We start from the raw sequence: 21,967 nt of genomic DNA, 5'->3' as shown, positions 1-21,967 counted from the left end.
GATTTGAATGTGAGGCCTTGGATTCCCGCCCATAGCCAGCCAGATTGAGAGGCTGGCTGGCTGCAGGCATCTAGGCTTCAGAAGCAAGGGACCAGTCCAGGGGTGGGATCATGGGAGGACAATCAGCAATCGGCAGGGGTTGTGGATCGGGATCAGGAGCAGGATCAATAATCGGCAGAGGTCGGGGATCGGGAGGAGGATCAGCAATTGGCAGAGGTCGTGGATCAGGAAGGGGGAAAAAACATTGGCAGGGGTTGGGGATCGGGAGGGGGGGAGAGAGCATCGGCAGGGGCCGGGGATTGCGGGGGTTAGCTGTGAGCCGGGGATCGCAGAGGGGGGGAGGGTCGGCCAGGGATCAGGGTAGGCGGGTGGCTGTGAATAGTGTTTTAGATGGAAGGAGAGATTAAGGGAGGATAGGAGGGCAGTGAACTCAGAGGCGAGAGGGCATGATGAGTTGAGATGGAAATTGAAATCACTATGGATGAGAAGTTGCTCGGTACAGAGGCTAAAGGAGGAAAGCAGTGAAAATATGTTGGTGAGAAAGTTGGGAGGAAAAATTCGGTGGTGCCCCTTTGGGGCACTAACGTTGCCTGAGAAAATTAGCGCCCTTGTGCCGTAAATTCAGGAGTAGCGCCCCAAGCAGGAGGCGGGGCGTTATTGGAAGCGCTCCCCCTCCTTGGGGCGCTACCAGTGAATTTCACAGCACCATGTGCAACAGCACCACGCGTGCCGGTACGTAGCGCCATGTCATTGCAGACCTCCCTCCCCTGAATAAAGGGGAGGGGCCTAGCGTTGCGTGCACCGGGGCCCTGCTGGACCACCAGGGAACAGGGTGCCGGGAACACAGCCCGGCACGCAAGAAATTGAGTGCCTGGCTGAGCGATCGCAGCCAGCACCCCGAAGAACAAAGGGGAAAGGGGCAGGTGCTGGCAGTCAGCCAAAGAGAAATAGCCGCCCGACAACTGCCCTTTAAGTAGCGCCGCCGCGGCTGCAAAACCGCCAACCTGACCCTGTTGGATGATACCCACCAGCTAAGTTTCTGACATGCCCATTGACATGAATCAGTCATTCATGAAAGAAAGACTTATGAAATAACACTGAGCGGTCTGCGGGTGGCGCTGTCCAGGGAGAGTATAAATACTCGGGCACGGGCCCAGCTTGCACAGGACATTCTTAACAGGAACTAGTGAAGGACACAACTAGACCTCCATGTTGTAAAACAGTTGATTAAAGCTTTGTTTAACGCTTAGACCAAGTGCCTAGTAGTTTTCTTACGTCGCCCATGATGTTGCAAACATTCACAATAAGCCCATTGACAGTTGATCATTTGACACTGCGAGCAATGACAAGAGATCGGCTAGTAATTTCAAATGAAAATAATTAAATACTTAAAATGTAAAACTGTTTTCTATATCATTTGTAATTCTGGAATTACATTTTTTTTAAAACCCTGAATTAGCGAAATTATACAAGTTTGGTGTTAACTCCTCCCCCATCACCTGAAGGTCCAACTCATTCTGGGGTTTGGTCCCGCAGGTGCTGCTCACCCTCTGCTCCTGTCCAAGTGGATATGCTACACTCCCAAGAACCTAAGCAGTGAACGTCATTAACTATTAACTGGGAGGGGCATCCCAGCTGGGCCCAGTCCTGTCCTCACCCAATGTTCATAACCCACACGTGTACATTTTAGCAGGAGCTGGCAATCAGTGACAGGCTCCTTGGCTGTTGTCTTCCTCCTCAGTCTAAGAAGGAAAGAAAGAAAGACCTACATTTATATAGCGCCTTTTACGACCTCAGGATGTCCCAAAATGCTTTACAGCCAATGAAGTACTTTTAACGTATTGTCACCAATGTTCCCCCTAAGGTGCACGGCCACATGGCTGCGCAGCATCGCGAGGTCCCGTGCAGGCCGCTCACCAGTGTATTGATTTCTTTGTGGGTTCAATGACGAGACATTTATGAAAGAGAATGAGTTTTAATCTAAAGTCTGTTCAACTCTTTATACAGCTTTTCAGGAGACACCCTGCTGGTGATGCATCTAGAATGAAACTGAAACGAAAACTAACTGCCTTGCTTCTCTCGGTCACATGCCCTCTGCTGGTCAGGCACAAGCAATCAATACATACAAACATGCTGTTAAGGCATGATAATCGAACAGGCAAATACCATCTCTATTTGCTGATATCATTACATCTCCTTTTCTTAAAACAAAAGTATTTTACTTTTAACTAAACATGTTTTCTTTGTATTAATCTGCATTTTAACTGTAACACTTAATGAACTTACATTATCATTATCATGATCAAGGTTTTTTAACCTTGCTTTGTGTGTCAATACACCAGAACTTGAAGAAAGAATAAGATAACATTACTTCCTTCTATAACAATAGTCCTTAAATTTGCTCAATGAGTCTCTCAGGAGGCTTCACGTGTCTTGAGGATTTTCTGATTGATTGTCCTTGAATCTGAGTTGTTGCCTCAGATGATTGGTTCTCAGCTGTGTGATCAGGTTGTTCAACAGTATCAGTCTCTTGACCTGCTGTGGCTGGTCCCATGAGAAGATCCCTACGATTTCTTCTCAGAACAGCACCCTCATCTGTCTGAATGGTGTATGATCTTGGTTGAACTTCACTCAGGACAGTTCCCTTCTGAGTCCATGTGTTTGTTTTGTCTTTGAACCTTACTTGGTCACCAGTGTGGAGTTCAGGTAGGTTTTCTGTTCCTCTGTCATAGTAGTACTTTTGCTTTTCTTTCTGTTGCTCTTTGAACTTCCTCACTTTCTCCCCCTCTTTTGTTTTCAGGAGGTTCTCCGGGATGGGTAGGTTTGACCTTAGCCGACGTCCCATCAGGAGTTGGGCTGGTGACATACCACACTCGAGCGGCGTTGTGCGGTATACAAGCATGCTCTGGTAGAAGTCAGTTCCACTGTCTTTTGCCTTGTACATTACTCTTTTCACTGTGTTTGCGGGCTCTCCTGGGTCAACAGCTCTGGACAACGTGTCTGCTGTATACATCAGCTTACCCGGTGTGTACGCAACATTCAGTTCATCAACAAGGACTCTCTTTACCAGGTTCAGTCTCTCACAGGCTTTTAAACCTAGCATGGCTTGCACATCCTTTGGCACCACGATTAATGCTAGCATGTGCTCTCTGTCCTTGTGTGTTACTTTGACAATGCATCTTCCTTTCACTGGTATATCAGTACCTGAGTATCCTGTCACTTTCACTTTTATTCCATGTATCTTTGGTCTGGGTCTAATTTTCTTAAAATCAGTCTCTGATATCACATTAACTTGTGCTCCAGTATCCAATTTAAATGGAATGTGTATGTCATTCACTTTTAGTGTCAACATCCAGTCTCTTTCTTCTTTTTTGTTTTCAGACACAACATCTACATTGAACTCCTCTATGTCGCTTTCATCTCCTGCATGGACCTTGCTTTGTTGCACTTGGTTCTTGCAGCAACGGGCATAATGGTTGTTTTTGTTGCAACTATTGCATTTTTTACCATATGCTGGATACTTTTTTGGTGTATGCTGTGTACCGCATCGACTACATGACTTTCGATTGTCCCTTTCATTTTTGTTCGCTGGCCACGCCTCTTTTTTCACATTGGCGCTCTTTTTGTTAAACGGTTTGTATCCGTTCATTCTCACTGCATCCACGTTGCAGCTATTGTCACTGAACAGCTCCTTTGCCTGCAACTTCACAGTCTCTGTAGCCCTACACAGTGCTATGGCTTTTCCCAGGTCTAGATCTTGCTCTCTTAGCAGTCTTTCCCTTAAACCATTATCTGGAATACCACACACCAGTCTGTCTTTTATCAGCGAGTCTGTCAGTCCCCCAAATTCACATGTTTTGCTTCGGTTTCTCAGTTCAGTCACATACTGACCAATAGTCTCACCCGTTTTCTGTACACATGTGAAAAATCTGTGCCTCTCAAACGTCACGTTACGTTTAGGTATGCAGTAGGCCTCAAACTGTTCCATTATTTTATCTAGCTTCATTTTGTCTCCATTAGCAACGAATGTGAAGTTATTATACACCTCCAGCGCTTCATCACCCACGACATGTAAGAACAGTGACGATTTCCTTTTATTACTTTTCTCGTCAGCTCCGATTGCCGCTAAATACAACTCTACACGTTGTTTGAATCTCCTCCAATTTTCAGCCACATTACCTGTCAACTGAAGCGTCGCCGGTGGGAGTAAACCTTCCATTTTTCACTTCGTTAGCTATTCTCTAATGGTAAGCAACGATGTTCTCTTTTGGCTTGCTAATCTGTGGAGAGCTGATTTAACTTCTGATTTTTTCTCTTCATCTCTTTCAACCACTTCTGACACCATGTATTGATTTCTTTGTGGGTTCAATGACGAGACATTTATGAAAGAGAATGAGTTTTAATCTAAAGTCTGTTCAACTCTTTATACAGCTTTTCAGGAGACACCCTGCTAGTGATGCATCTAGAATGAAACTGAAACTAAAACTAACTGCCTTGCTTGCCTCGGTCACATGACCTCTGCTGGTCAGGCATAAGTAATCAATACCTGCAAACATGCTATTAAGGCATCATAATTGAACAGGCAAATACCATCTCTATTTGCTGATATCATTACAACCAGATGCGGCCACTGGAAGAGATACCAGGCCGCAAATTTAAAGGGCTCACACAAGAAAACATTGATCGTCACTGTTGTAATGTGGGAAACGCGGCAGCCAATTTGCGCACAGCAAGCTCCCACAAACAGCAATGTGATAATGACCAAGTAATCTGTTTTAGTGATGTTGATTGAGGGATAAATATTGTCCAGCACACAGGGAAAATTCCCCTGCTCTTCTTCGAAATAGGGCCAGGGGATCTTTTACGTCCACCTGAGAGAGCAGATGGGACCTCGGTTTAATGTCTCATCCGAAAGACGGATACAGGGACTAGCTCTAGAGCCCTCATTGTTGCCCGGGACTAGTTGCACTGTTGAGCTACTCGTGATTCACTTTTTATTTAATTCTAAGCAGCACACCATCTCCCATTCTTTCTCTCAAAACTCTCTTAATTTGTTTTCATTTTTCATCGTGCTTCTCATTCCAGAGACACACGACTGCACTTGCAGAGACTGAATTTCCTCCACTTTATATCACTGGAAAATATTTATCCAAATCATTCAATCCCAGTCAATGACCTGTAGAACCCCAGTTGCTGCATCTAAATGGAATGATTGAAACTAACATAATCTCAACTAATCAACAACTTTTAGAAAAATGAAACATGAAACTAACATCAGCGTTAATAACTGAATGACAGATAGAAAGTTTTCCAGGTATTGGCTCTAATATCTGACTAAATTTGGAACGAGGAAAGCAAACGGTTCACTCGTTGTGTCTGTCTCTTCACTGTCTGTATCTGTCTTTGTAAAAGTGTACAACAGATCAGATTGTAAACAGTACTTCAGCAAGCCTCGTTTAAACCACCACCTGATAAGGAATACATAACCAGTATATTAATATGAATTAAATACTATTCCTCATTTAAAATGTTGCTAAGCTTGTGTTGCTAAATAAACATTAACCTTGTAAGATTGGTACGGCTTTCCACACTGCAACAGGTCCGAGGCTGGCAAACTGCCCTAAAGAGCATTCCAAGAAAAACAGGGGCATCCCAGCAAGTGCCAACATGACTACGTAGGGAATAAGAAATGCACCTGGAAAACATAGTAAAGGAAAGTTGAAAAGGATTGTATGGATGTTAGAGTCACCAGGTTTATTTATGCAGTTTTGGAGTGACTGTTAAACAACTAAACAGTCCATTTCATATTAACACAGGAACTAAATGTTGTCATTGACAGAACAGTTTGACTGCAGATTGCAAGTTTACTCAGCGTCTGAATACCAAACAAAAACAGCCACAATGAACATTCAGACTCTTATCCTATTGCATTGCTCCCAACACCCCACTTCCTTGCAATTGAGTGTCTCAAATGGCAACGGGCACAAAGCCAATGCACTATTTCAGCACAGTCAAGTAGTTTACAGGGAATTCATTATGGGGTCAGTGCTGGAGGAGGTGAAAATACAATCTGTGCTCCCAGCAGAAACTTCTTGCATTGATTCTTCACCAAGAAATGGAGAATCTATAATTACTACTGAAACTACAGAATATGAAAGTACGTAAAGAGATTATTATTATTACATCAAAATGCACCACTACTTCAGGTAACCAGTCAAGCAAGTTCAAATCTCCAGGTAGTTTGAATAACAGCATGGTAAAAAGAAAAAATATGACTACAATTTGGCAATACTTAGTGGAAAATTAAAAACTTTACTAGATCAGGTTCTTTTTTCCCTTTGGATGTTATTAAGAAAGACTGGAATGTTACAGGCACTAACCTCCCTGGTGTTGTAACTGACCTTTAAGATGCATTACCTTGATGTGGCTTCCTTTATTATTCTTGGATACACTTCAGTTGGCATGTGTGCCAGTAACCACAATAAACAACTTTCAGCTTCTCCCAAAGTGAGTTAACAAGGCAGCTAATCATACTATCTATGAAATCAATTTATACATTTTGCTGTTTCTCTACAGTTTTAATAAAACTACCACGTGAAATGTGGAAGTGAAATTCTAGCATTGTAAAGTAGGGGATATTGTGGCGGAGCCACCAAAGGACTCAGATCATTTGTACATAACTCTTTTAACAACATGTTAGCTACAGTCTGAGTCTGTACCTTTATTTATGCTGTTTAACTGTACAGAGTGTGGTTGCTTTAACAGCGCGGCTAAAATGTGATGACGTCACGCCGTTCATCATGTGATCCCCACTGGCAGGAAAACGTGATGACGTCATGACGTCAGCCACAGGACTGCAGGGGCAGTCCTCGTGGAGCCTCCAGAGAGAGCAGACCTACATTCGATGTTATCCTGCAGTTTCTTGTTAAAGCCTGTTTGTTTCATTAAAGTTCATTTTGTTTGATCGCCTGAGTAGAACTCAGTCTTTTAGTTAGGAACCCACGTTCCTACAATATAATACATTCGGGATTTTTTTACTCTGTTAATTTGAGTGGCAAAGTAGATATGAGTAAAATGCACTTTGCACACATCTGATTTTTCACTTAAATCAGCAAACAGAAGAATATATACCCCTGCATGCTTTCATGTAGTACAACCCAATCTGAAGTCGAACATTAGTCAGGCACTAAATGCTGTGATTTACGTTTCTGGGAGGTTTCCTTGTAACCTGAAGTATGTGTATTGTGTGGGAAGGAGAGCTTGCGAAAATGATTTTCAAACTAACTTACAGGAACCTTCCCATCATCTCAGGTCTTCAGCGAAGCTAACAGAAGAAATGACTTGGATGCAGAAACCTGATCTGAAGGAATGTAGGTTAGGCAGCCTGTAATTTACAGACATCCAGTAATCTGACTCCAAAGGGTGGAGCTTGGACCTGGTTCTGATGTTGGAGGAGCTGCTCAGTAACTACTTCTTGTTACACATAGTATGGAAATGTGAACATTTAAAACCAATTATAAAGATCCAGTGGATAATATACGGCTGAAATTTCTGTGTGCCACCTCCATACTTGTTAAACTGTCCCGGGAAAGGACAGTGCACTGACTCACCACCTTCTACCAAACCCACCGACGGTAAAAAGGAGAAGTTAGTACTTCCTGATGTTCAAGGGCTGAATGTTGAATACTGGAGAACAGATATTCTCAATAGAAGTACTGTTTTCAGGGAAGAAGAGTTCACTTTGGATTATTTTGAGTCCCACAAAGAGTTGGCACTCTAATCTCTGTAAAAGCATGGAACAGGTATTGTTCTCTGTGGAAATATATCCCTCGGTTTATCTATCTATCTATTAATAGTTTTCTTCTGTCACTACACAGAATAATCAATTTATCTTCATTCTCTCCTATTTCATTGTTCATATCGTGATTCCTATAAGATTTTATGATGTGAATGTACATTAATATATGGGAGATGTTCATCTCTCAGCTCCCATTCTGAAAGTTCAATGAAAAATTTAATTACCAGGGAAATTCCCACCTTTAAAATTCTCTCTTTAACTGAATCAGAACGCTTTCCATCTCTTTAACAAAGACATTGAGCATCCGTGTTATGACAATTTTACACTCTTGTTCTCGGTTTCCATCAATCCAGTTTTGTGGGGTTGTGAAGAGCACCTGATACGAGCAGGTATGACCCCAACTTACAAACCTGAGCCCAGAGCCTGACCGGGAGACTAATAACCGAGGATTTCAGATAGGTGCACTAAACGTGTCTGATGTGTTCAGTTCATGCATTTTAAACAATAACACTTTAAAAAGTATTCAAATGTAATAAATCATCAGTTCTATGCACCTGCCAAGACTCATTCATTTTGGTTTTAAATACCATCTATTTGATGTATCTCACTCGTAACTAAAACAGATTTCTTTTAATGGGTTTGTAATCAGTGTCAATCCTTCTAGAAATATAAATCTCACACCTAAATATTCACTGAGCTTGTTGGTTTTACTCTGGAAGGAACTGGTGGAGTAACCTCCACATGAATTTCCTGTTTCCTATCTAATCATGGGGTGCTTCTTAACCCCCCACTACATTTTCTAAATAGCCAACAGTTTAAAGCTGTATTTCAATTAATCGCTCCTTATATCAGCAATGCTCAACACTGTGTTATTTACCTAGTACAATAAAGGGTTCCCTGGTTCATTGAATTTATAATTTTTTACAAGTCAATGGATGTCCCCTTTAATTTCTTCCGTTCTCTCCTGTATTTTGGATTTGACTACAGTACCTCCTCCATTTTTGTAAGCCAGGTAAGGGAATCGCCAGACATTGCCCAGACCCACAGCATAGCCGATCATTGAGAGCAAGTAGTCAGTCTTCGAGGACCAGTTGCCTCGCTCCACATTCTCGTCACTTTCACCCACATGTTCATTGGTGGCAGCCTGGGGGAAAGACAGGAAATGGCCGACTCAGAAGTTAGACTTTGGCAGGCTAGAACTCAAGCAAAAACTACAGTTTTCACCTACTACAGAAACACTGTTTTTCTCCATTTAACAGCATACGGTTGGTAGTTTGGAAACACCCTGAACCCCAGAGAAAGCCTCTGCAATTCACAACAACCAAAATCACCAGATCATCAGCACCTCTGAGGTTTGTCATGTTTTGATAAATTACTCACTGTGTCCTTTGGAGGGTGCGTTTGGTGGTCAATCTGTGAGAACCCAGGTAAAGCTAATTCTCTCTTGTCCATTTTTGGACAATGATGAATGATTCTTCTGTTTACTGAGGGGTGGAATGTAAAACATGAGGAGGACACCTTTGTCCAAAGATCTTCTCGCTTTGTGCTGCTCCGGGACTCTGGTTAAGGATTAATCAGCTCCACACCAGGCAATGACTCTTATGCAGTCAGAACCCAGTTCCTTATATGCAATTTAAAAGGGGTGTAGTTCTGTTTACTGAGGTCATGATGACATCCAAGCTCCCAGAGTATTTCAACTGTTAATAGGTTGATCTGCCAGACCAAAATCTACAGGTTTCACAACATTTTTAAAGGGGCCAGCACCAAGTGCACCTGCAACAATCAAGTGTTCAGGCAAAACAGTACTCTGAATGTGTTTGCTTAAAAATGGGTCAATCTTTTCTAATGTCAGAAACTTAAAGGTAATCCACTGGTGCCTGAGTTCATTTTACACTTTTAAATTACAGTTTGAATATTTGATTTTGCTCCAGTTATTCTGAGACTATCTGCTCCACCTCCAAGTGGTCTCACAACCAACACAGACTGATCCCAGTTCAGCTGCACCTGTGGGGTTTATGTTATGTCACAGACACACAGGATGTGCAGTGTCGCTGCACTATTAGCGCTAAAGGGGTCTTGGAAACAACTGTTCTTAAGACTATCAGAGAGAAATTACTGCTGGTAATATCAGCAGACAGACGATTAACCAGTTTACATGAGGTTCCTTAGTCTGCCCAGTTAGCGAAGGTGTTAACCCATTTATGATCAGACAAAATAGAGGACAGAGGACTTTAAATGTTTAGTCACTAATATCATCAACAGTATTACTACCTGATTGTGCAATGGATCATGTGTTTAATGAAGAGATTTAATTGGATATAACAGATAAAACCTGGTCTTTGGAGCTGGTTTTTAACTGTTTAAATGACAATATTTTCAAAGTCGCTCCCACCTCCAAAACATTCAGCAGGATTAAAATGAATGAAGAAACAAGCTACATTATTTTAATCTTAAAAAAATATTTTTTACATATTGGATCAATATATTAATAGATAATCCCCTGCTTTGAGTAGCTCACCACCAGACTCTCAAGGGCAATTAGGGATGGGCAATAAATGCTGGCCTTGCCAGCAACGCCCACATCCCATGAACGAATAAAAAAAAACATTTTTTTTTGTCATTGTTACAGTGTCTGAGCTGTAAACTTGCAACCAGTATGTCCATGGAAGCAGGAATTCCCCACAATCTGTGCCAGAATAACATTTCTTACCATGTGACAGGTTTTTAATGGGACGATCAATAAGGGGTTATGTTTTCCCTCTCTTCATAAGAGGCCGCAGAGTTTGATATGTATGCTTGTGAAGTGTTTAGTAAAAGGAGATCGTTGTAGTGCTGCTGGTATGAAGAACGTCCCAAATTCCATGAATTGTTCCTTAATATGCTTAAACCACTATTAACTAATAAAAAATACAGACCATAATAAGCAGAATTTCAAAAGAGAGAAATGGAGTATTCACAGTTAGCTTTACCCTTCACAGGGGAAAGGCACTTGAATCTAATATGATCCTGGAATATGTCAGTTTTACTCACAGCTCATTACTTGCCACAGATTATTTTCCAGTCATAGTTTCACCCACTGGGTAAGTTTTATGATTCAGGACTTCCGATGCAGAAATTGCCGAGACTGGAGCACATTCGGGTGCAGAGGCTAATGCCTGAATCATATTCTGTTTATTAAAATTGTTGGATGGAAAATCATGCAGGTCACAGATCAGGAACACTGACCTTCACACTCGATATCGACTCCAGTCGTGTGAAGCTTGGAGCTGGGATCACTAAATATTAACATTCAACCCTCTCATCATCAAAGAACCATCAATACTAAAGGTTATCTTGCTCTACAATGTATTTATACACTTATATAAAAATAAATGATTCGTAAACCCCAATGTATGCAGAGTTGAACACTCCTTGTATTTCTGGAAATACTTCAACATCAGAAGCTGGATCTCATGGACAAGCTGAGCTTGGAAAAGGCATGGTGGAAGGTAGGAGAAAAACTAGAGAAGGACACAGGATAAAGGCTAGAGCACTAGGGCGGGGGAGATTTGGCTTTGTGTCCATGGGGAGGGGAAAGCAGCAGAGGCAGCTTAACGAATGGTTCCAATCATAGTGACAAGTCCATGAGCTCCTCACACTTCTTGTTGGAGGTAAGTGTGGAAGGGGGCAGGAGAGATGGGTTTAACGAGATGGTAGTGGACAAAAGAAGATAGAGGTTATCTTTGCTCTCCAGGATAATCCTGGAGTATTAATCAGTTTTGGCAAAAGAGAGTGAGGCCCAATAGTGCTAGATGTGATCCAGCCAGACCTGGTGATTGATGGTGAAACCAGTTGTGCGTCAGAAATGGGCAAATCTGTGGCCCTTAGACTTGGGGAGCAAAGATGGGGGCCATACTGGGAGAATGACCAGGATGAGAAAGAGCAAAGGTTTTACTGGGAACAAAAGCATAAAAGATGGAGGTGAAGGAGAGGTAAAGCAGATCGACAGCTGCATAAGTATTGTGGTGAATGGAAGGAGAAAGGCTAGGCAGTTGGCAGTTTGAAGGTTCAGTTGTGAGTGACTTGGGGCAGAGTCGTTTCCAGGGATGGACACAGAAGGAATTGAGGTTGGAGCACCATCCTTGTTTCTTTCACGCGCACTGGATTCCATTATGATTGAGGATGGCAAAGCTCATAGATGCTTCTCCTCTCTTTCGTTGCCTGATTGTCCGCCACCATCCTTGACTGGTTGTTTTAGGCTTAAAATCATAGAACGATAGAATGATACAGCACAGAAGGAGGCCACTCGGTCCATCTTGTCTGTACCGGCTCTTTAGTAGAGCTATCCAATTAATCCCACTTCCCTGCTCTTTCCCCATAGCCCTGCAAATTTCTTTCTCTTCAAGTATTTATTCAATTTCTATTTGAATGTTACTACTGAATCTGCTTCCACCACCCTTTCAGGCAGTGCATTCCAAATAACAACAACTCACTGGTTTAAAAAATGTTTCCTCATCTCACCTCTGGTTCTTTTACCAATCATCTTAAATTTGTGTCCTTTCATTACCATCCCTTCTGCCACTGGAAACAGTTTCTCTTTATTTACTCTATCAAAACAATTAATGATTTTGAAGACCTCTATTAAATCTCTTCTAAACCTTCTCTGCTCTAAGGAGAACAACCCCAGCTTTTCCAGTCTTCCCCCAGTAACATAGGACACATGCCATCCAAATCAGATGACTTTTCTACTTTGAGGACTGCCAACATTTGAAGTTCATCCTCTTTATCGATTTTTACCCTATCCAATATTGCTACTGCCTCCTCCTCTACTGCTGCATTGGCAGCATCCTCTTCTCCAGCAAAGTACTCATTTAGTACCTCAGCCAGGCCCACTGTCTCCACAAGAAAGTCTCTTTTCTGGTCCCTAATCGGCCCCACTCTTACTTTGACTACCCTTTTACTATTTATGTGTTTTCATTTCACTTTTATTTTAGCCACTAACCTATTCTCATAAGCTCTCCTTGCCCCTCTTATTCTCTTTTTTAGATCTCCTCTGTACTTTCTATATTCAGCTTGGTCCTCTACCTTATTATGAACCTTACAATCATCATAAGCCTCCTTTTTCTGTCTCATTTTAATCTCTATGACCTAGAAATTCAAAGTCCGCGCTCGCTAGCATTATGGAGATTATGCAGATTTGATGTCAGTGAGTGTATAACGCTCTCCTGATGCTTGATCTGCCATTTTGGAGTGTGTCACTCAACTTACCGGCTTGTGTTAATTGCGACCAGCTGACCAAGCATTTCAAGCAGGAATGAGACTCCAGCAGCGTTATTTAAAGGGATCATCAGCAACAACTTGCAGCTGACATGTTTCTTTACTTTGACTGGCTCTGTGGCACTTTCTGCAATACTAGCAGCTTTCTAAACTTCTTGCAAGGTCCTAAGGTGACAGGGAGTGTTGGAACAAGTGGAGAATCCTTATTTAAAGGCTTCTGCTCACAACACTTGCTCACAGTCAAGGGGGCTCTACAGGCAGGTCCTCTCATGCACGAATATCTTCTGGAGTGGGAGCGGAGGCAGCGTTGAAGAGGAGAAGATGCTCGCAGAGGGAAGAGGAGGGCCAGGAGGGGTCTCAACAGCAGGCCTTACACACCTAGGGTCTTCCAAGAGCACTTCTCTTAACACTTAAGTGAGCAGCAGTGTATTAGAAGCTTCCACTTCAGCAAGGAGGTGGTCACAGAACTCTGCCATCTTCTGCAAACAGACCTGCAGCCTCAGAGCAGAGCAAATACGGCTCTCCCAGTGACTTTCAAGGACCCGTGGCCCTCAATTTCTTCACCAGCGGATCCTTCCAGTCTGCAGCAGGAGACATAGCTAACATCTTACAATTTGTCATCCATCACTGCATCCGGGAGGTCACAGAAGCTCTCTACACCAGGAGAGACTACGTTTTCTTCTATCTGAGCAGAGAGAAGCAGGAGGATCATGCATGTGGCTTTGCCAGGATAGCGGGCTTCTCCATGGTGCAGGGCGCCATCGGCTGCAGCCACGTGGCTTTGTGGGTGCTGCATAACAAGCCTGAGATGTTCCATAACTGCAAAGGCTACCACTCACTTAATGTGTAGTTGTTGTGCAACCACGCACAGCGCATCCTGATGGTCAGGTATGCTGGCAGCAGTCATGATGCCTTCATCCTGGTCAGTCCAGTATGCCAGCAACCTTCCAGGCACCACGTCAAACCTGAGGGTGCCTGCTCAGAGACAAGGGCTATCCGCTCTGAACCTGGCTGATGAATCCCCTCCGCAACACCAACACTCGTGCCCAACACTCATATAATGAGAGCCATGCTGCCGCCAGGAACATCATTGAGCATACCATTGGGCTGCTGAAGCAACGGTTCCGCTGCCTTGACCACTCGGGAGGAGCCTTTGAGTACTTGCCAGAGTGGATGTCCCATTTTGTGGTGCCTGTTGCATGCTTCACAACTTGGGCATCATGAGGGTGCAACCCTTGCCAGCAGGGATTGCAGGACCACCCCAGGAAGAGGACGAGGGAGAGGAGGAGGAGAAGGAAGAGGAAGAGGAGGAGGACAAGGAGGAAGAGGAGGAGGACGAGGAGGAAGGGAAGAGGTGGCCAGCAAATCCCTCTTCGGCACGGGCTGTCCATGAATGCCTCTTCAGACTCCCACTCCAGTGAATGAAACCCCAGATCCCTGTTGCTCACCACCCCTTCATCAACCACATTCCCATCATACCATCCCTCTGTCACAGAATATCACAGCGTCCTCCTGGGCACGAAGCTGAAAGGTGAGACACCACAAAAGAAAGATTTGAAAAGAAATTAATAAATTTATCACTAATCAATTCATAAATACAATATCAATTAATCACCCTAGTGCAATTCCTTAGTGCCTATCGTTCGGGTGCCCTTTCCTGCTCTGGTGCTCCTACACAGTGCTCCCCCAGTGGTTGCAATATGGCTGGTGGAAGGCTGCTGAGTTTCCTTGGGGGAGAGTTCAGGTGGAGTTGCAGGACGACCTGGACCAGCTCTGGATCTAGAAGGCCCGGTTGTAGACTGCACCACCTCGGCATGGGTGACAGCAGTCTGGGCTGGCTGGCTGGCTGACAGGCAGCAGCAAGGGCAATCGCAGAGTTGCAGTGGTGGGAATAGAAGTGCTGTCATCCTGAGAGAGGACAGCAGGTTCCAGCTCCACAGACCCCCTGCCACTCCTCCAGAACGGCGCCTCAGCATTCCTAGCAATTTGGTGGAGGACAGATTGCTGGCCAGCTGCAACACCCTGCAAACCCCTTTCGACACTGGTAAACCCAGCCATGGTGGCAGCAGTCTGAGCTTGGATGGCACCAAGCTGAGACTTCATGAGAGTAGTCTGATCTTACAAGGCAGCAAGCTGAGACTGCAGGTGAGCGGTCTGCGCTTCCACTACAGCACTAAGATGTTGGGTCGCTTTGGCCTGTGCTGCAATGGCAGCCACGACATCGCTCATCACACGCAGCACCATGTCTGTGTCGACATGGTCTCTCCTGGATTTGTCCATCATTTTCAGCCTGGAAATCAGGGGCTCCAAGCTCTGTGCAAAGCCCTGGCTAATGTTGGAGCCAGACTCCTCCATGCTCATTGTTGAGAGGCTCACTGGCAAACTTGCCATTGCGCCTAGCAATTTGGTGTGCATGCCCATCACCCTTCTTCTGAAGGCCGCCCCATCGAGGTCCTCACCTGAGTCGTGTGCAGTACAACTCGCGCGCGAACTCGCCCTCCGAGGAGCTGGTCCCTGAGCCACCCTTTCCCCCTGGACTTGCTGCAGCCCACTTGTGCCCAGTGCCTCACCCTGTGCAGCTCCCACTTCTACACTAGCTTCTAAATACATATAGTGCCAGTTTCTGAGCTGGTGTCTGTGATTGTCAGATGCAGTGACAGTGTGCCTTCTACTCCTTTGTTTTCTTGCATCGCCTTGGGGACAGCGGGTGACAGTTCTTGGATATTTGAAAGCAGAAAGGCACAAGGGTCGGGTTGTGGTGGGGTGGGTCGAGGCGGGGGGGAAGCAAGATATTCATGCCGACAGCATTAACAGCTTGTAAGTGCGAAGAGTTTGTGGGATGAGGGGGAAGTGGGATGTGAGAACAATTAGGAATGACCATACCGTTATTTGTTCCCAAGGGCTTCAACTTCGCTCATGGCAAGGCCTCGGTGACTTCCCCTCCAATGATGTCGAGCACCGGCTCCTCCAGTTGGCTCAAGGCCTGTATGGCTGCTTGCCCTCCCACCTGTCTGCCATTGCTCTTGGCCATTGTCAGCAACCTTATCCTGCAAGAGAAAGGGAAGTGTGTGAGTGAGTGTGGTGCAATGTGTTTGGGTGATGTGCCTGCCATAGTTGAATAGCTGTCAGTGTGTGCAAGATCTGAGATGTGGATGTGAGTGTTGCAGCAGTGGTAAGGTTGTGAGAGTGAAGTGAAGCTATGATTGTGAGTTCTGAGTGGTGAAAGGTCGAGATTGTTGGTAGGTGAGTGATGGGGGTGTGGTGCATTGAGCAGTGTATGAGACTTGTGGTGCAGATGGTGAGATATGGCATTTGCTGTAGCATTCATGCACCTTGACCTGCCATGTGAGGTCATTAAACTTCTTGGCCTAGAAATTCAGTTGGCGCCGCGCCAGGGCTTTAGCGCCGGAAATTTAGCGCCGGCGCTAAGTCCCCCTGCGCGCGCCAAAAATTCAGTAGCGCCGCGCCCAAACGGCTGCCGGCGCTACAGGAGGGTGTCAGCGCCTCGAAATGGGCGCTGACTGCCACATTGCGGCGCAATTCCGGCGCTGCGGCACCCGATGCGGTGCGGCAGGCTGGGGAAGTGCAGGCCTCCTCCTTCAGTTAAGGAGGAGCTGCCTGCACCCGCCCGCTGGCCGTTGAAATCTTGAAAAAAATGAGCCCGGCACCTCGGAGAAGTGCCGGGCTCGCAGGCCAGACGCATCTGTTCCGCGGGGGTGGGTGGAGGAGTCCGGGGAGGGAGGTGCGGGAAAGCGGCCGGCCGCCGCGCGACCTTAATGCGCCGGCGCTAACTCGCGTAGGACTCTGCTGAAACATCGTTAGTTGCGGCTGCCACGGGCGAGGCGGCCGCAACTCAATTTCGGCGTTGGGGCCCGTCACCACGGCAACCGGGACGCTGCGCACACCGATGACGTCATCGGTGCCGGCGCAGCGCAACCGGTCTAACGCCGATGGCAGGGCCCCACTGAATTTACAAACCGGCCATAACTCCGGCGCTAGGCCCTCTAGCGCCTCAAATGGGGCGCTAACCCTACTGAATTTTCAGCCCCTTGTATCCAGGATCTGGGGACCACGCTGTTGGTCGTCACGTATGCAGATATCTCCTGCCAGAGCCTTCTAGATGTATGGGCAAATTGTTTCCTACTGGTCTGCAGGAAGAAGACAGCCTGCTTCCTCTCCATGGCCACCACCAGTGCCTCCAGAGCCGCATCTGAGCTCTTTCCCTCTGCTACTGCTCCAGCCATCTCTTGCAAGTTCAGGTCTGCTTCCAAGCAGAGCTCCAAGTAGAATGACATCAATGTGGCATCAAATAACCTCCCCTTTAAGTAGTGGAGAAAGCCTAGGCTAAACATGACTTGCAATTAGACTTTGCCCGATATTGGTCCACAAGTGTGTTAATGGCGTTGGCTATCACTTCCATGCTGGAAATCATGGACTCCAAGCTCCGCGCAAAGCCCTGTGCAAGGTTGGTGCCAGACTCCTCAATGCTCCTTTTCTCCTGCCCTGGCTGCAGCCCACTCATGCCTGGTGACTCACCACATGTAGATCCTGCCTCTAAGCTACCCTCTAAAGTCTGTGCAGTGCCATTATCTGAGCTGTCAGATCGAGTGACGATGTTTCTTCTTCATTATCACTCTTCTTTCCCTCTTTTTCTTGCATCACTGGCTCAGCAGGTTGGCTTTCTTGGGTCTCTGAAATGAGAATGGCACAAGGGTAGTGTTGTGGAGGGGATGGCGGAAAGCAAGAGTTGCATGCTTACACCATGTGCAGCTTGTAAATCAGAAGAGACTGGGATGAGGGGAATGTGGGATGTGAGAAGGAGGATTCGGTATGAGGATACCGCCATCTTGGATTGCTTCAGCCCCGCTGCAGGCCACGGGCTCAGCGATTGCCCTTATAAGAATGGCCAGCATAGTCTTCTCCATGTGGTAAGATTATGCAGGCACACCTGTGCCCCTTCAAGTAGCCCCTGCTGGCTCCGATTGTGAGCCACCTTGTTCTACAAGAGAAAGGGAAGTGTGTCAGTGAGTGTGGTGCAATGTGTTTGGGTGATATGCCTGTCATGGTTGAATTGCTGACAGTGTATGCAAACTATGAGATGTGGGTGTGAGGCTTGCAGCAGTGGTAAGTGTGTGAGGGTGAAGTGAAGCTATGAATGTGAGGTATGAGTAGTGTTTGGTAGAGATTGTTGGTAGGTGAGTGATGGGGGTGTGGTGCGCTGAGCAGTGTGTGAGGCTAGTGGTGCAGATAATAGGATATGGCATTTGAAAATGAATTCACTGACCTTGGCCACTCATGTCAGGTCATTAAATGTCTTCCTGCACTGTAGCCAAGTCCTTGGGGCTACACTGCTGGCATTGACAGCTATGGCTATCTGCTCCCATTGCCGTTTGCGATTTTGCCTGGAGGGCCTCCATATGAAAACAGGACCTCTCTCCTCCTATTCACCTTCTGCACCAAGGTCTCCAGTGCTGCATCCAAGAACTTTTGTGCACTCTTGCTCCCCTGTTGTGCCATCATTAGTTATTCTTGCGCACACAGCCAGTTCAATGAGCTGCTGCAGGCAGAATGCCCCTCCCCTTTAAGAGGTGCAGATTGCTTTTAAGTGGTGCAGGCTAGCTTTATTGGTGCTAGCCTTGCATGAACTTGGGCCCCTTGCTGAGTGTTCAGCCATTTAGCAGTGCGTTCACCGCTGGGCTGAATACTGCAATCATGGAAATGAACAGGTAGCATAAAGTTCACGTGCTGCCTGCATTCCTCTTAACAGGCGTGGGTTGATCGTTAATCGCGATCCCCGCGCCTGTTTTCGGGGGCTAACAAATTTCTAGGCCCATCGGTTTACAGATAGAGAGGCATACAACCTTTAATTCAGTAGTACAATTCAAACCTTAGAATGGCCAATTCTCCTGCTTCGTGAATACTGAATGGTTCATTCTCTTCCGACATCCTGCGTGATAAGCGGTTAATAATTCACCGACTTCCTGCGTCGAGTTCTTCTGGTCTGATATGTGCACTGAGCACTGGTGGTTCTCTTATACTATTCTTGCTGACAACCATAACCTCTTTCAGTAATTTTCCATTCTCTCTTTCCTATGGTTACACAGAGTGATGCTATCAAACTGCACCTGGTATTTACAATGGTTTCCCAGTCTCCTAAGGCCTTATCTGTACCTTCCAGGCAGTTAAGAAAGCAAATGGTATGTTGGCCTTCGTAGCGAGAGGGTTCGAGTACAGGAACAAGGATGTCTTGCTGCAGTTTTACAGGGCCTTGGTGAGATCACACCTTGAGTATTGTGTGCAGTTTTGGTCACCTTATCTGAGGAAGGATGTTCTTGCCATGGAGGGAGTGCAGCGAAGATTCACCAGACTGATACCTGGGATGGCAGGAATGACGTATGAGGAGAGATTGGGTCAATTGGGCTTATACTCGCTGGAGTTTAGAAGAATGAGAGGGGATCTCGTTGAAACTTATAAAATTCTAACAGGACTAGACAGACTAGATGCAGGAAGGATGTTCCCGATGGCAGGGGAGTCCAGAACCAGGGGTCACAGTCTAAGGATAAGGGGTAAGCCATTTAGGACTGATGAGGAGGAATTTCTTCACCCAGAGAGTGGTGAACCTATGGAATTCTCTACCACAGAAGGCAGTTGAGGTCAATTCATTAAATATATTCAAGAAAGAGTTAGATATATTTCTTAAGGCTAAAGGGATCAAGGGATATGGGGAGAAGGCAGGGACAGCGTACTGAGTTTGGATGATCAGCCATGATCTCATTGAATGGCGGAGCAGGCTCGAAGGGCCGAATGGCCTTCTCCTGCTCCTATCTTCTATGTTTCTATGTTTCTATGACAAATCTATTAGAGTTTTTTGAGGTTGTAACTAGCAGAATAGATATGGGGGAACAAATGGATGTGTATTTGGATTTTCAGAAGGCATTCGATAAGGTGCCACACAAGAGGTTATTAAACAAAATTAGTACTCATGTGATTGGGGGTAATATACTAGCATGGATTGAGGATTGGCTAACGGACAGAAAACAGAGAGTAGGAATAAACGGGTCATTTTCGGGTTGGCAGGCAGTAACTAGTGGGGTACTGCAAGGATCAGTGGTTGGGCTTCAGCTATTCACAATCTACATCAATGATTTGGATGAGGGTCCATATACCCAAGTTTGATGATACAAAGCTGGGTGGAAATGTAAGTTGTGAGGAAGATGCAAGGAGGCTTCAAGGGGATAAAGACAGGCTAAGTGAGTGGGCAAAATAGGAAAAATAGAAAAGCAGAGTATTTTTTTAAATGATGAGAGATTGGGAAATGTTGGAATTCAGAGGGACCTGGGTGTCCCTGTACATAAATCACTGAAAGTTAACATGTAGGTACAGCAAGCAATTAGGAAAGCAAATGGTATGTTGGCCTTTATTACAAGAGGATTTGAGTATAAGAGTAAAGACGTCTTACTGCAATTATATAGGGCCCTGGTGAGACCACACCTGGAGTATTGTGTACAGTTTTGGTCTCCTTACCTAAGGAAAGTTATACTTGCCATAGAGGGAGTGCAACAAAGGTTCACCAGACTGGTTCCTGGGATGGGGGGATTGTTCAGTGAGGAGAGATTGAGTAGACTAAGCCTATATTCTCTAGAGTTTAGAAGAATGAGAGGTGATCCCATTGAAACATACTAAATTCTTACAGGACTTGGCAGGGTAGATGCTGGAAGGATGTTTCCCCTCGCTGGGGAGTCTAGAACCAGGGGTCACAGTCTCAGAATAAGGGGGCGTCCATTTAGGACTGAGATGAGGAGAAATTTCTTCACTCAAAGGATTGTGAATCTTTGGAATTCTCTACCCCAGAGAGCTGTGGATGCTCAGTCGTTGAGTATATTGAAGACATAGATCGATAGGTTTTTGAATACGAAGGGAAGCAAGGCCTATGGGGATAGTGCTTGAAAGTGGAGTTGAGGTAGAAGATCAGCCAAGATCTTATTGAATGGCAGAGCAGGCTTGAAGGACTGTATGGCCTACTCCTACTCCTATTTCTTATGTTCCTATGTTCCAATTCTGGGCACCACACCTTAGGAAAATTGTGAAGGCTTTGGAGAGGGTATAGAAGAGATTTACTAGAATTGTTCCAGGGTTGAGGAATTACAGTTACGTGGATAGACTGAAGAAGCTGGGGTTGTTCTCCTTAGAGCAGTGAAGGCCAAGAGGAAATTTGATAGAAGTGTTTAAAATCATGACTGGTTTAGATAGAGTAAATAAAGAAAAACTGTGTCCAGTGGCTGAAGATCGATAACCAAAGGGCACAGATTTAAGGTGATCGGCAAAAGAACCCGAGGTGGTATGAGGCAAACTTTATTATGCAAAGCGTGGTTAGGATTTGGAAAGCACTGCCTGATAGGGTGGTGGATTCTGATTCAATAGTAGCCTTCAAAAGGGAATTGGATAAATACTTGAAGAGAAAAATTTGCAGGGATATGGGGAAAGAGCGGGGGAGTGGGACTAACTGGATTGCTCTTGGAAAAAGCCAGTGCAGACTCGATGGGCCGAGTGGCCTCCATCTGTGCGGTACTGCTCTTTGATTCTATAACTCCCTGTGATAACTGAGCTCCCTGAAAACTGAAAGTCAACAGGAGCTGGAAAGTCTAATGAAAATTACTGTGCATCCATGTGGCCAGAACCTGCAACTGCATGTAGACTCAGAACACCGTGCAGGTGAATCTTTGTGGGATTTCTCCCAACCGTAAGTTAGGCAGAAGAGCCACAAAATCCCTGCATAAATGATGTACAAGGCTCTTCCACTGAAGTTACATCGGACGATCGGTAGAAACCCACGTGGAAATTCACCCCCTATTTTTTCATAACCATGCTGTCACGATGCTCTCACTGTAAAATGGTTCTGTCGCAGAAAGTTTG

The 21,967-nt window shown here is 45.4% G+C and overlaps 1 protein-coding gene across 4 annotated transcripts in view; it reads right to left on the bottom strand.

Annotated features, from left to right (window-relative positions):
- LOC147124932 (sodium- and chloride-dependent neutral and basic amino acid transporter B(0+)-like) overlaps positions 1-9,402 on the bottom strand; it is a 67,367-nt gene extending 57,965 nt beyond the window's left edge. For 2 of the 4 annotated variants that reach the window (XM_085994829.1, XM_085994847.1), the window contains exons 1-3: positions 9,179-9,402; positions 8,789-8,942; positions 5,564-5,695 (exon numbers count right to left, since the gene is read on the bottom strand). In XM_085994829.1, the coding sequence (XP_085850955.1) occupies positions 5,564-5,695; positions 8,789-8,942; positions 9,179-9,250 (358 nt within the window). In that variant the 5' untranslated portion in view covers positions 9,251-9,402. The other 2 variants (XM_085994843.1, XM_085994837.1) reach the window with 2 other exon arrangements.
- Between the last annotated feature and the right edge of the window lie 12,565 nt (positions 9,403-21,967).

The sequence above is a fragment of the Somniosus microcephalus genome, chromosome 1 (assembly GCF_052327205.1).
Source record: "Somniosus microcephalus isolate GS21.2 chromosome 1, FLI_Smic_1.0, whole genome shotgun sequence".
Lineage (NCBI taxonomy): Eukaryota > Metazoa > Chordata > Chondrichthyes > Squaliformes > Somniosidae > Somniosus > Somniosus microcephalus.
The sequence above is the reverse complement of the archived record's forward strand: the minus strand, read 5'-3'. Positions and strand labels throughout refer to the sequence as shown.